The 15,887-nt window shown below is 42.5% G+C and overlaps 1 protein-coding gene across 2 annotated transcripts in view; it reads right to left on the bottom strand.

Annotated features, from left to right (window-relative positions):
- Positions 1-15,653, bottom strand: part of LOC131462324 (endothelin-converting enzyme-like 1) — a 67,307-nt gene extending 51,654 nt beyond the window's left edge. For both annotated transcript variants that reach the window (XM_058633411.1, XM_058633412.1), the window contains exons 1-2: positions 15,487-15,653; positions 1,903-3,076 (exon numbers count right to left, since the gene is read on the bottom strand). In XM_058633411.1, coding sequence (XP_058489394.1) covers positions 1,903-2,760 — 858 coding nt within the window. In that variant the 5' untranslated portion in view covers positions 2,761-3,076; positions 15,487-15,653. The remainder of the gene's footprint in view (positions 1-1,902; positions 3,077-15,486) is intronic.
- Positions 15,654-15,887: the final 234 nt, after the last annotated feature.

Here is a 15,887-nt window from a genome sequence, read left to right as displayed (position 1 = left end):
ATCACCTCAGTTTCAAATGATGTATCTGTAGATAGAGCTGGTAGACTTGTTTTTAAGAAACATTTGATATATCATCTTTAAAGCTTTAAAGGTTTGGAAGCTTGTCAAGTGTTTATTTCAACTGTGCATCAGACAGAGCAGGTGTTACACAACTTCAAAGTATCACAGAATCTGACCATAGTTTTGTTCACTATCTCTGAGCTGATGATGCACCTTAAAGAAAGTCATTACTGTTCATGTGTGTGCAGAAATAACACAATGTGAGATATTCCCAAGAAAACACTGACACCAGGGCAGCACAGCGGCAGTAGGATGTGTGTGTGTGTAGCTACTGCATCTCACACACTATTGTTCACACAGGATTGATTTTTGAGTGTGTGATATTCTAACTTGTATAATCTGTGTTTTTTTGGGTGTGGTTTTCATATAAGCCACAAACATGTTTCTAGATTCTTCACTCGTATTACTTTTACTAATTTTTGTTCTTGTAGTTTTGTGTAGAAAATAATATCTATATATATATATGTTGTTATATTGTTATATTTCACAGTAACAGCCTAGTTGAAATAAATAAATGGATTCATTTACTTTGAAACTGGGACAGAAAGTGTTGTTTTTGTGACACCTTTGGTGGATGAAACTGTGTAAATGACTATTTTCACTTTCCTCAAGAGCAGCAGCATGGCTCACTCAAAGTGAAAAGCAACATGATCATGATTGTGTGGCCCCGGCCTGACCTCTTAACATGTGACCACAGGGATTACATAACATGCTGGTCAGCAGTGGACAATGGACACCAAGGCGCTAACATTTAAAGCGAGCTCTTAAGTTGCTCTTTAGAGAAACAACGCTTCTCTAACTGCAGCCGATAAATCCTCAGTGAAAATCAATAGGTAATCAATAAGCCGAGACCTCTGACACGTCAGGATCACGCCACTGTTACAGAGACCAGAAGCAGAAGCTTCTTAGATCTCCTAGACTGTGATGACGCATAATGAAAACATGGAAAACAGATTTTAGCCACTTAGTATGCGGCAAGGAGTGGAGTTAGTGAAAGTGGATTAGTTTAAATACCTGGGGTCAATCATCCAAAGTAATGGACACAGGACAACAGAGGTGAAGATGAGAGTACAGGCAGGGTGGAGTGGGTGGAGACACGTGTCAGGGGTGATGTGGGACAGAAGGAAAGCAGCAAAAATGAAAGGGAAGGTCGACAAGACGGCAGTGACACCTGCTGTGATGTATGGTTTGGAGAAAGTGGGAGTGTCTAAAAGACAGGAGGCGGAGCTGGAGGTGGCAGAGCTGAAGATGCTGAGATTTTCACTGGGTATGACCAGGATGGACAGGATTAGAAATTAGCATATTCAAGAGACAGCTCGGGTTGAACGGTTTGAAAAATGGTTGAGATGGTTTGGTCCCATGAGGAGGAGGAGAGATAGTGATTATATTGGACAAAGGATGATGATGAGCTGCTGGACAAGAGGAAAAGAGGAAAACACATCTCTTTCCACTCTACCCCGACTAAGACGAAAAAAAAAAAGCACTTACTTAGGTACATCGCACTTATGAGGAGCACTTTATAGTTTGGCTTCCTTCAAGCACGTACTTACTTCTAGCTCTTATTTGTACCCAAATGTTGAAATGCACTTATTGTAAGTTGCTTTGTATAAAAGCGTCTGCTAAATGTAATGTAATGTGATGTAATGTAATGTAATGTAATGTAATGTAAAAGACCACAGAGAAGCTTCCTGGATGCTGTTAGGGAGGACATGAGACCATTATTCGTTGTTAAGTGACAAAAGTCTGCATCCATGTCTGATTACACTGACACTGTTTCCAGTGTCTCATACAACCACACTTCAAAATAATGTCCTGAAACACACACAAAAACATGCTCCTCACCCTGATTGCGTTCCTGGAGGAGTTTTTGTCGTCCACGTTGACAGTGAGGGAGAAGAAGACGGGGGTGCTGTACACGCCCTGCGTCCTGTACAGCAGCTCGTTGAAGTCCGGCCTCTGTGGTGCACCTTCTTGCTCCCACCCAGCAGCACCGGAGGGAGCCCCCACCAGGTCCCACCCCCCGCAGCTGTCGATCACCTCCGTCATGGGGTCAGAGCCCAGCTTGTCGATTTCCTGGATGTTGATGCAGGACTTGTAGAACTCTTTGACCTTGCGCTCGGCTGAGTCGGGCCCACGCCTCCGTATGGGCTCTATCAGGAGGTGCTGGAGTTTCTCCTCATTGTGTTCCCCTATAGCGGTGATGATGCCGTAGCTGAGCTTGTCCTCGGGGATGCCGTGGCGCCTCAACCAGCCGCCACAGGCGAAGGAATAGAAGTCCTGGCAGGGCTGGATGGTTGGGTCAATATTGGCCTGGACCATGCGAGCCGTGCGCAGTAGCGAGCGCTTGCGCTGGCAGTCTTGGCGGCACTGCGGGTCCTGTTGTGCATCCAGGGAAATGTACTTAAGTGCCAGCATGCTCCCCAGAATGACACACATGCCCGCTGCAAACACCAAAGCCGAGAGTAGACAGATCTCTCTGCGGCTCCAGCGAGGAAGCCCTCCATTGCTGCTGGCGTTGCTTACATCTTTGTTTCGCCCGTTTGACCAGGTCCCTCCTCTGCTCCGCCCCACATGGCGGTCCAGACTGCCCCCCAGGTGAAGGGTCATGCCGTTGCTGAGGATATCACTGCTGTAGCGACCACCGTATTTTACTTCCTGGAACTCATCGTAGTGTGCAGTTAATGAGTATGTTTTCTCCATGGCAAAGAATTGTTTTAGGTGAAAAGCTGCAGACAGGCTTAGGGCGAAGGGGATGAAAAAGAAGTTATTTCTCTGTTCAGAGTGCTGTCATGACTAGTTCTCTCACTACAGGCCAAAGCACTAAAGTGAAGTCGAAATCCTGTCGGGCTTCTTTAGGAAAAGTCTCCTTTATTCTTTTTGAAATCAAATGTGTGCAGAGCCAGAGGCTCCCATTGTGTAAAATGAATCTCTTGGGTCCAGCTTTCTCTTACTCATCCTCTTCTCTGTTCCAGTTGCTCTTCTCTCTCTTCCCTCGCTCCAACCGGTTACAGGTCAGCTGTGGATAAAAACAGGAATGAGACAGGGAAAGGCTGTGAGTGAGAGAGAGATGGGAAATTCAATCTACAATTACAGCGACAGAGAGTGACAAAGTTTTGGCGCATTCCTACGGCTAACAGTTTCCCTCTGTTGTTTGTTTGAATAGATTGGTGATAGTCGTCCCTGGAGTGGAAGATGCCCCAGAGGTGACACTTTAGCTTTAAATGATCAATGGTGAAACGAGAAAAGAGCTGAGTATCAGCTGGACAACGAGAGGCGTGGCACTCACCATAACTTAGCATGTGTCAGTTCAAATTGATGTTAAACTTTTTATTATTACAGAGCGACAGGGAGGATTTATGTCCTCCATCTCACTGAGCTGAAGGCACGCACACACACACACACACGCACACACAATCTGGTTTCCATGACTTCATATTGACTTACATTCATTTCCTGGAGACTGCTCTAGTCTAAAACGTCCTCACTCGCGTTGGTTTAAAGAGACACATAGAGTAGAATAACGCACACATGCACAGAAACAGATCCACAGTACACTAACACATTACAAGCAGTTGTCAAAGTGTAAATCATATGTACATACAATACACCTAAAGTATTTGTATTTACACTGGTGTGACTGAAGTGCATTTTAGGCTCAATGACATTTCTTACATTTGTCCCTTTCCCCCTTGAAACTGAGTTACAACAGGTACTTTTATTTATTTATTTATTTATTTATTCATTAATTTTTACAAATGTATGATTTTTTTTCTTTGTCTTTGATCTACTCCCTGGTGTTTTTGATTTAATATCAGTGGTGGATAGTAACGTGCTTCATTTACTCCTTGTAACGGAGAAATACTTACCTGTAAATACGAGTCACTCTTTGTATAAACTGTAGTAGTTTTATTGCAACATACTTGAACTTTTACTTGAGTATATACTTGAAGAAAGAACTGTACTTTTACGCTGTTTTTTTTATATAACATGTTCTCTCCCTGTTGGCTATGGCTGACAAAATCTGCAGCCAGTTGAGTCACATGACAAGTGTTGTCATGTGACTCCGTGCGGCAGCACCAGATGTTAGCCGCTCAGCTGTTAGCCGCAGATTTCGGCTCCAAGTGGACTTAAAACACACCAGTGGTTCGTTGTTTACTGTGTTCGACACTGAGGCTCTGGTCTCTGGTCTCTGGTCTCTGGTTTCTGGTCTCTGGTCTCCTGTCTCCAGGTTTCTGTTGTACACTCTGGACGCCGGGTCTCACCTCTCAGATGTTTCACCTCTCAGATGTTTCACCTCTGTCAGCTGAGAGGCCAACCAATACTTTTACCATGCCAATGTATCTGAATTGGATAATCCTAATTTATTGTACTTTCAGTTAAAGGGTGATGTATTTAATTTCCTAAAGAATTAATGTATTATTGTTTTAGTTCAAGGGTTATTTATTTTATTATAAAGGCCATATTTATTGTTTCATTTAAAATATTATTATTTAACATTATCTTAATTTGAACATTGCTGTTTTATAATATGTTGTGTCTATTTTGTACCATTTGTGTTGCTCAAAAATAAATCCAGAGAAACTCTACTTGAGTACTTGAGTAGTTTTTCACTGCATACTTTTTTACTCTTACTTGAATAATTATTTTCATGAGTACTTTTACTTCTAGTAATCTTAAAGTAACAGTACTTTTACTTGAGTAATTTTTAGGCTACTCTCCTGTGGCGATGGATTAAGAGTGCAGACTTTTTCTGCTCTGCACCTTCAGAATAAAATGTTGTTTTCTCTATTGATCATCTGACCCTCTTGTTTCCTTCAGAAAAACTCAGTTTGAAGAGCCAGAGTTTCACTCCTCTACCTCAACGAGGATCAGAGCAGCAGACGAGGTAAGGGTTAAATGGTCCCAGTGCGAGGAGTGAAATGGCATTGAGCCCTGCAAGACTCTGGATTCACTGCATTGTCCATGAGCTGAGGTATAATACAGCACAAACAGACACATGAAAACACTTTTAATCCGCTCGCCTCTGCTGATGCTTTCTACTTGTAGCCTGTAGGCAAGATCACAAGCCTTCAGACAGCGAGACTGACAGACTAATTGTTTTTCTGGATGCTATTCCATCGAGTTTGTCTTTGTGTGTGTGTGTGTGTGTGTGTGTCTATAGACACAGTGAACTCACTGAATGCTGGGAAGCAATGTGTGGAAATTGATCCGTTATCTCTTTTGAAGAAAAGCAAACTTCACAACTTAACAAGCTTTTCCCGGCCTAATGCTGGAGTGCATTATAAAAGGCAGATAAAGGAGAAGAAGGAAGAGAAAATTAGAGACAGATATAAGAAATTCGGTCTTTGCAGGTGAACAGTGATGAGCAGCAGTTATCTCATCCTGTGTGAGGCGGTGGAGGACAGATGTTTAATGGTGTGTGAGTTAAAGCTATAATCCGTAACTGGTTTCTTAAACACTTATCTTATTTGTTGGAATTCTCCTCAGAGCCTCGTAGCCCTCAATAGATAAAGTTGTCTCTGTAAATAAAAGTATTTGTAGCTCTCATAATACTGTTATCAACATGAGCTGTCTTTTTCATTTCCTCTGCATACCTAACAATAATCTTTAGTGTTTTCTTTTCAGGTGATTCCGACATGATGTGTTCGGTATCAATAAAGAGTTCCTCACAGTGCTCTCTCCTCCAGTCTGTGTTCTGGGGGCGTGGCTTTGACAGGTGGGGGGGGGGAGATGTATGAGTTGAATTGGTTGCGATTGAAACCTATCATAATCATAATCTATCATAATTCTTTCATTCATTCATCTGCAACCGCTTTATCCTCCACATGAGGGTCGCGGGTCGTGCTTGTGCCAAACCCAGCTGACAGGTTTGCTCTTTTTACGCAGTCACTACATCACATCTACTTTACACTGCAGCTGTATTTTGAATTAGTTCAATAATTGCAGGCTTCCACTGGCTTTCCCACTAAAGGAACCATGTGGTGTTATCTTGTAAATAACCTTGTGCTGCACAATTTATCAAATCATAATTGCAATGGGAGCCCGTACAATTATATCACAGAGAAGAGACACAATTCAATTAAATACAAAATGTGTGTGTGTGTGTGGGGGGGGGAGGGGGGGGGGGGGGTGTCCGGCATCACATTGTTTATCTCTCATTAAAAGTTCCCTCGCTGCAAACCAAAATGCAGACGACACAGGAGCTCGTTGTGCTCTGAAGTGTTCCACGGTTGTTGTTGACTCACTGTACTGCACACAAACATAAACCCGTGTCACTCTAACATCTTATGATGGATAAGAAATCATCATTTACAGATTTAATCTTTAATATGTGTATTAACTCCACATCACATTTAGTTTTAGCCCTGCACAATCACTTTTTGATTGCTTTTGGGTTTTTGACAGAAATGTAACTACCCATTAGTATGTTTGTATAAGGGTAGATTTTAAATAAAAATAAAGTATCCTTAGAATAAACCTTTTATATGTACTGTAGGCAAGGGCTTTAAAGAGGCTCTTTTTTTACACGTTTATTTTTCAGCAGCTCCAACTGACAAATGAGCGTGGATTTCACATTTTGAAGTGAAAGTTTACTACGTGAAAGAAACATGTCATCGAACGTCATCCTTTCTGGTATGTGAAGGCCACCAGAGTTCCCTGACACACTTGGGTTGGACTCCTCCACTCACTGTCACTCCTGAATAAGAAGAATATATATTACAGCTTTTCCAGGGTAAAGCTGTAATATTACAAGAATAAAGTCACATTATTATGAGACAAAGGTTGTAATATTATTCCTTCATCCAGCCGATGTGACAGCTAATTCTGTTCATGCCCCAGAGGAACAAGTATTTCCTCACTTGTTTAACCCTAAACAACGTATTACTATACAGAAATATTACAAATTTATTCTTGCAAAATTCTGCACTTTTATTCATCAAAGCTTCCTTTTTTTCTTCAGTGAGGCCCTAATACTCCATCCTACTGTGTGGATGTAACAGTGATGTATATACATGACTTTTAGTTCGGGATATAAACTGATTAATAGGATTGCTCGTTGGTGAGAGTTCACACTACATGAGTGAGCGGCGAAAAGCTTTAATGAGGAGGAGCTCGACCAGTTACTAAAACACGTGTGGTTTCATAAGCTTGGTTGCAGGTCTACAGGAGTCGTCACAGACTCGCAGACAAATCGAAGGCTTAATATCAGTCTTTAATATTTCACAATTAGTGTCAGACAACTGTTGATTATGTGCCAATCAGGAGTTATTAACCATGAATATAATCACAGAGTGTTTGTTTGTTGCTTGTTCTTCATGTTTTATGACAGTGGGCATCTGTAATGTTGTAATACGGCCTCTTTCTTCTAATCAAGACCAGTGTCCTGTTTTGTTCCTGGTCTAGTGCCCTCTGCTGGTTGTCTGGGTTGCTTGCACATAAACAAAGAGGATAGTGACTAGAGTCCCGCCTGTTAGCTGGTACCGGAGGACCCAGATGACGCGAGCCAGGAGACGGGTGCTTCGTCAACAGCAGCAACAGCACCATGAAAACACCACGCTTCGATCAATGGGAAAATGTATTCGGAGAGACAGAGACGGGCCGGGTCGGGTTCAGGCGGACAATTCATGCTGGTGTGTCGGGCTGCGTCGGGTCGGGTTTTTTCAGGCCCATCGAGAACGCTAATAGTGACTGTGTGTTTACATCAAAGGAGATACAACAATCTGTCACATGACCAAACTGCATGCAAAGTTAGGCATTAGGCAGCAATAAACACATTGTTATGTCAAACGTGTCATCAGACGTGTTGTCTCATCAGACGTGTTGTCTCATCGAACGTGTTGTCTCATCAAACGTGTTGTCTCATCAAATGTGTTGTCTCATCAGACGTGTTGTCTCATCAGACGTGTTGTCTCATCAGACGTGTTCTTTCATCGAACGTGTTGTCTCATCAGACGTGTTGTCTCATCGAACGTGTTGCCTCATAGAACGTGTTGTCTCATCAGACGTGTTGTCTCATCGAACGTGTTGTCTCATCAAAAGTGTTGTCTCATCGAACGTGTTGTCTCATCGAACGTGTTGTCTCATCAAACGTGTTGTCTCATCAAACGTGTTGTCTCATCAAAAGTCGTGTCTCATCGAACATGTTGTCTCATCGAACGTGTTGTCTCATCAAACGTGTTGTCTCATCAGACGTGTTGTCTCATCAAACATGTTGTCTCATCAGACGTGTTGTCTCATCAAAAGTGTTGTCTCGTCAAAAGTGTTGTCTCATCGAATGTGTTGTCTCAACGAACGTGTTGTCTCATCAAAAGTGTTGTCTCATTAAACGTGTTGTCTCATCAAAAGTGTTGTCTCATCAAACGTGTTGTCTCATCAGACGTGTTGTCTCATCGTCTCATAACACGTGTTGTCTCATCTAACACGTTGTCTCATCAGACGTGTTGTCTCATCAGACGTGTTGTCTCATCTAACGCGTTGTCTGATCAGACGTGTTGTCTCATCAGATGTGTTGTCTCATCGAACGTGTTGTCTCATCAAAAGTGTTGTCTCATCGAACGTGTTGTCTCATCGAACGTGTTGTCTCATCAAAAGTGTTGTCTCATCGAACGTGTTGTCTCATCAGACGTGTTGTCTCATCAGACGTCTTGTCTCATCAGACGTCTTGTCTCATCAAAAGTGTTGTCTCATCGAACGTGTTGTCTCATCAAAAGTGTTGTCTCATCGAACGTGTTGTCTCATCGAACGTGTTGTCTCATCAAACGTGTTGTCTCATCGGACGTGTTGTCTCATCAGACGTGTTGTCTCATCAGACGTGTTGTCTCATCAAACGTGTTGTCTCATCGAACGTGTTGTCTCATCGAACGTGTTGTCTCATCAAAAGTGTTGTCTCATCAGACGTGTTGTCTCATCGAACGTGTTGTCTCATCAGACGTGTTGTCTCATCGAACGTGTTGTCTCATCAAAAGTGTTGTCTCATCAAACGTGTTGTCTCATCAAACGTGTTGTCTCATCAAACGTGTTGTCTCATCAGACGTGTCGTCTCATCACATGTCTCATCACACGTGTTGTCTCATCAGACGCGTCGTCTCATCGGACGCGTCGTCTCATCGACCGTGTTGTCTCATCGAATGTGTTGTCTCATCAGACGCGTTGTCTCATCAGACGTGTTGTCTCATCAGACGTGTCGTCTCATCACACGTCTCATCACACGTGTTGTCTCATCAGACGCGTCGTCTCATCGGACGCGTCGTCTCATCGACCGTGTTGTCTCATCGAATGTGTTGTCTCATCAGACGCGTTGTCTCATCAGACGTGTTGTCTCATCAGACGTGTCGTCTCATCACACGTCTCATCACACGTGTTGTCTCATCAGACGCGTCGTCTCATCGGACGCGTCGTCTCATCGACCGTGTTGTCTCATCGAATGTGTTGTCTCATCAGACGCGTTGTCTCATCAGACGTGTTGTCTCATCAGACGTGTTGTCTCATGCAAGTTACAATATTTCAGCTTGCATGCCTAAATTGAGTGACATGTTTTGCAATAACCAAACAATGTGAAGAGTTTACAGATGTCAGTGATGTCCAAATGCCAAGACGTTGTTTCAGAAATGGAGGACAGAATTGTAGTTGCACCAAGATCTCTATGACACTTCTACCTTCATGTAAAAAAGACATGATGTCAATCACACCATAGACGCAAATGACACAAAAATGATGTCGTGGCACTTAACACGCGTTGTGTGTTGGTGAGACTGAGCTGTTAGAGTCACACACACATTCCCAGTGCAGCTCATGGCTGTGGCTGGTGTCTGTCTTTACTCTCGATATGACAACAGCAGACGTAAGTGACAGGATTGTTTGGTGCATCGAAGAAGGAAGGTTGTTCATAAGTGTGTGTGTGTGTGTGTGTGTGTGTGGGTGTGTGCGGGGGGGGGGAGTCAAGGATATAGTGTTTCTGTGCAGTGTCATTATCAAGGTTTGTTTAACATACCATCCATCAATCTTCTGCCTTGTTACACACACACGTCTGCTTTCCATGACTTCTGAGGACATTATATTGGCTTACATTCATTTGCTGGAGACTAAGTGTATCTATAACTACTAGAGGCCTAACCCTAACCCTAACCTTAAACTAAACCTCACCTTATCCATACAACATAATTATTGTTAGAATATACCTTGAGATGTAATAATTCACATTATGGGGACTTGCTTTTTGTCCCCCCCCCCCACACACACACACGTTCTCCGTGAGGACCATTGGTGACTACAGTGTTTAGGCACGCACGCACACACACACACACGCACACACAACACACACACACCCACACAGTCAGAAACACGCTGTATCTATGAAATTAAATTTGGTCACCAATATCATAACAACATTGAATTACTGCTCAAAATAAATGCGTTCCCTCCTTCTCTCTTTCAAATGCACATGCACTTTTGGTGGTGTCAGAGCTCCTGAGGCATTATAATAAATTACACACACGCACCCTCTCTCTCATCCACACACACACACACACACACACACACACACACTGAGAGTCGACGCCCAGCCCACTAATGGATTGGGTCTTGTGTGGGTACCATCACAGAGAGGCATGCATGATGAATGGCTATTTACCAAACACGACAGGGCCTAATATCTTTAAGTTATACTAATACTTCTGGTCTCGCTCTCTAACAAACACACACACACACACACACACAAGTATACATGAGAACGTATACATGAGAACTGAAATTGCACCAGAGACACACACACACACACTCACACCCACTCACCCGGTCATGCATAAACCACCTTGTCAGTTGCCAAGAATTTCCCTTAGATATTTTTTTTCCACCCAGTGACTTTGACTTATAGCAAAGGTTCTGAAAGTGTGGTCCAGGAACCTCCAGGGAGGCAAACTCTCAGAACCTTTTTAAGGGTAACTGCTCTCAAACTAAGTACATTATTTTAGTGGAAAATTGAGCCTGGTCCCATTTTACAGTCTTTATTACAGTGGAACTTATTAAGCTTCCAGTAATTCTGCCTTTTAACATAAAACATGTCTCTTCCAGCTGAATCTGTCACTAACTTGCTCAGATAACTGTAAGTTAGAACTAGTATGGGTTAAGTAGCCGTTTATTAGAGGGTTGTCTATGGCCTGTGACATTAAAAAGAATATATAAACTAAATATGAAATAAATGTCATAAACAAATTAACTTTGACAAACGTTTGGATGGAAAAATAAAGTTTTAGTGACTGAGCAGCATTTATCAAGATTCTGAGAACAAAAACACATAATAATAAGTAACACTCCCAGTTAATCCGCCTACTTCTACCGCTAACTGCCATTAGGAATGAGCACAATACATTAATTAACATAACATTTAATGTTAATTTGTGTTTCATTTCTTTTGACTTCACATGGTGTGTAGTTAGGTTTTACACCAGCAGAGGTTGCACATCAGACAAAGCACTGACTCTGTTACGCAAGAAGTCAAAGTTTAGGTTTACATCTTTGGAAACACCTCCTGCTGTGAGGATCATCATCATCATCATCATCATCATCATCATCATCATCACTACCAAGAGAAGCAGTGCAAGACATCACATTAGAGAAGTTAGTGTGATGTATGTGTTTAATAATTCCGGGTGTTAAAGGTTTAAAATGGCCCCGGTACAGACTTTTAAACAAGAGTTACTTACATTATTATGGTTCTATGAATTCTTTATGAATATCAAATGTTATACATAGGCGTTAAAAACATCTGAGAACACCAACAACAGTGTTGCTTTAGGCTGAGGGAGATACAGAGGAACAGTGAGGCGCTGATCTGACAGTGCTGTGACAGAGATGACCACAGTCTCAGGGAATTCATTTATTGAATTTGATAAAGCAGCACATATTGGAGCTGGGTAAGAGTAAAAAAATAAGTTCCTCTTTCAGGAAACAACAGACTTTAAAGGCTGGGGACTTTTATCTGAGCTCTCTAAGTGCTGCCTATAAATCCTCACTGAAGATCAACCTCTAACAGGTCAGGTTCATGTCACTGTCACAGAGACTCCATAGATGCATTCTACTGTAGTTCTCTGAGACGTAAAGAGTGTTTGTATGAGGAACTGAAACGTGTGAAAAACAGATTTTAGCCACTTAACAAAAGACTCACTTAATAAAATCCACACCCTTGTAAGTCTATAGTCATGTTTGGTCCAGTCATCGCTTCTAAACCCTTCTCTTGAGGAACCAGAGTTAATGGCGTGGACGCGGGTGCCACGACAGTCAGCTGATTGGGCGACAGAAAAACGTAAATCCCTTGCGACCGGTGTTTCTTCACTGCTCTCAGTCTGACATGTTGTTGAGACAAACAGCCACAAACTGAGCAGGAAAAGAAAGAGCGGCTGGATGTCCTCCATTGTTGTCTGTTGTGTCGCGTTCAATGTCGTCGCACTGGTACGATCTCGCTGACGCAGCCCACACTCGGCCTATACCAAGTGAAGGTACTGTTCTCAGTCTAAACGCAAGCCTGAGCCAGGGCTTTACCGTTCCAAACCATACCCATAACTGCTTTGTCTTGTTTCCTACAGGAAACTGAAGCTAATGTCGCTTTGTAAACTTTGTAAACACATCAAAGTCCACTGATCCACTGCCGCACCAATCAGAACATTCACATTTGTTATATTGCAACTTCGGTGATTGAGATCCTTTGAAATGTCTGTCTAATGTCCCGATAAAGCAGCAAACATGTGTTTAAGATGCTGAGGTAAAACATTCAATTAGAATTTGTCATTTTTGCACACACGCCAATTAGTAACAGTGAATTCAACCTCTGCATTTAACCCATCCTTTTTACACACCAGTAGTGAACACACATAAACCAAGCACAAGAGCAGTGGGTGGCACCTATCTGCACCGGGGGAGTAATGGGGGGACGAACCATCCCACGATTTGAACTGGCAACCCTCCAGTTACAAGTCCAATTCCTCTTGGCAACGAGCTGATTACATGTGTTATACCTCCCGGTGTTTTTGTGCAGGGGCATAAATATCCATACATACTGTATATTGAAGCTCCGTTACATGATGACTGAGGAAAGTTATATTTATTATTATTATTGAATTATTGCCCAGCGATCTGTGTGAGCTGATTGAGTCATCAATTTTGCAAGAAAGTGGATGTTTTTCTGTTGTAGATTTGTGAGCAAATCAAATACTAATGTAAGCATGTGTGCATCAGCCTGAGCTGAGTTATCTCCACAGACTTGCAGGGAGAGCTTCAGGAGCCGACAGGCTTCAGTGCTGCGGAAGTTAACACATCAACTACACATAGAAATTGTTCCCCCGGGATGACAAAAGCAGCCAGATTTGTTGCTACTGAGGAGTGAAGTCACCTGGGGGCAACATTGTCTGGCAACAGATTTACAAAGCTGCCAGCAGGCGTGTTACAAGGACCATAAAATGTACTGTATCTGTTAATCCTAACTGTGTCAGTATTATTTACTGCTGAATTGAGAGTAACAAAAACATAGTTGCACAGTGTATTCTGTGACCAAACACCAAACCTGTTAATTCATATCTCCTGCAATATAAGCCTCAGGCAACTGATGTTTGCCACCTCCCTCACAACTTCTCACCAACATTATTACACTTTTACTTTCTGCTTTCCACGCGACCAAACTTAACACCTCAACATAAATTTGCTGAGTTCTACTATATTTGTTGGTGCCTGGAAATAAGAGCTTAGCAGGAGGAACTCTCTGCTTTTATCTCCTCTCTGCTTCATTACGTCACCTGAAAGCTTCTTATAAATGGCTTTATTATCCTTTAATCAAAGTGGTCACAGAGCCTGACCCACAAGCTCCACGACTCCTCTATGAGGGGGTTCAGTGTTGGGGCTCACCCCCCTGACGCCTTATCACCAGTCGCCAGAGGCTGCAGTAGAGTGCTACGGTGTGTTTGTATGAGGCTACAGCTTTGGACACACAGCTCAAGGGTCCTGTATATAGCACCAGGAGATACAAGACTTCTTAAGACTGGGACTTGAGGAGAAAACGCCTTTTGTGGTGCTGTTAAAAAAAAAAAACTACCAACCTGCTCAGCGTCCCACATGAGCAGGATTAAATACCCTTTTCAGGGGGTTCTTTATATTTAATATGAGTCATTCTGAAGATTAATTACATACGCATAACACAAACACACATAGAATGACTGGCAGGTATAAAGCACTTACATGCTGTAACACTATTAACCTTAATGACTCCCATGAGTCTTTTTCTGGCTACAGCAGTAAATCATGTCAAATATTTCCATCTAAATGTACAGTGAGACACAAACTACACTCTCTACCCAACCACACATTAGAATGACCTTAGATGTGACCCACTTGGTGTATTTCTACAGAAGTTCTAGAAGTTTATATTCTATCATAACGGCCAAGTTTGAGCTGAACAATATTTATTTTTTGCATGCAATATAAACAAGACTGATTAAGTAACTGGCTCGACTAAAAGAACAAAACAAAAAAACAACAAAAAGGCATTTGGCTAAAGCCAAAATGATGAACATGAAAAGTCAAAGCATGCATAATTACTATGGTGAATGCAAAACATTGACAAAAGGTTGGCAGATATAAAAATGTACAGGGACAATAATGGGTTGTTTGAATTATGTGAATTAAAACAATGCGAGAATCAGTCGCTTTAATTGTGTATTCTCCTTATTATGACAAATGAAGAATACTGGTGCCATTAAAGTTTAATTTCTACAAGTTGGTAAATACATGATGTGTCTAAAGCTTGTTAAAAGCAACAGGAAGGTTCGTTTGTTTGGTATTATTTGTCATTAATGTTCTACTTAAGTCTTGTAAGCCTGTTTGGGCTGGGCATATGGCACAATCATACACATCAATAAGTACATCAAATAATTGTTCCATCAAAAGGATAATGCGCGTCTGTAAAGATGCACAGAGCAGAGAAACTGAAAGAAGGTTGGAGTCACTTTCGACTGTCAATGCAGGAAGGAAAAGTTTTGGGGCGATGCGTAAAAGGCTCAGATGTATTGATGCCGTGCGCACAAAGAAAACGTGGACCTATCAGTTATAATCCACACTTTTACGCACGCGTAAATATAGCCAATGTGTATGAGATGCCGTTGTATTACTGAGCAGCAAAACTTCTACACACGTCCATGTGGAGACTGAAAACAAAATCAAACGAGGCACCAAGTGCGTAAAAAGACTGAGTGGACATCTGCGTGTCGGCTGCTATCGAGACGTGACTCCCAAGTTAAATCTTGATCCTCATCCTCAACATAACTTAAGAAAAGGTATATCTTAGTCTATTCCTGTGCAACAACGTGTCACAAATACGCTGTAAACGCCCGTTTCGTAGGATGGAAACTTGTGCAAAAAAAAGATGACAGAGCTTAAGCTTACCTGTGGTGAGTGAATGTGAATCCACGTTGAGAAAGGGAAAAGTGTCCGTGGATGCGGGAGATCCACACCACCAAAGGTCCGACCAGATTATCCTCGCCCTCCTCCTCCTCCTCATCCAGAGATCCTCAGACACACGCACACACACGGCGATCCGCACCGATGTCTGCCGCCGCTGCAGCTCGCAGCCTCCAATGTATGTAGGAGAGAGAGGGAGGGAGGGGGAGGGGGAGGGGGGAAGGGTGGGGGATGACTGATAGAAGGCAGGAGAGAGAGGGGTGGTCGAGAGTCGGGGGTCCTTCATTAACAAGGTATGGCACAGAGTGATAACTAGCCACCCACCCACACAAACACACGCGCGCACACTCAGGTTTGCGCAGTTCTTGTTTGGACTCGGCATTGGT

The sequence above is a fragment of the Solea solea genome, chromosome 7 (assembly GCF_958295425.1).
Source record: "Solea solea chromosome 7, fSolSol10.1, whole genome shotgun sequence".
Lineage (NCBI taxonomy): Eukaryota > Metazoa > Chordata > Actinopteri > Pleuronectiformes > Soleidae > Solea > Solea solea.
The sequence above is the reverse complement of the archived record's forward strand: the minus strand, read 5'-3'. Positions and strand labels throughout refer to the sequence as shown.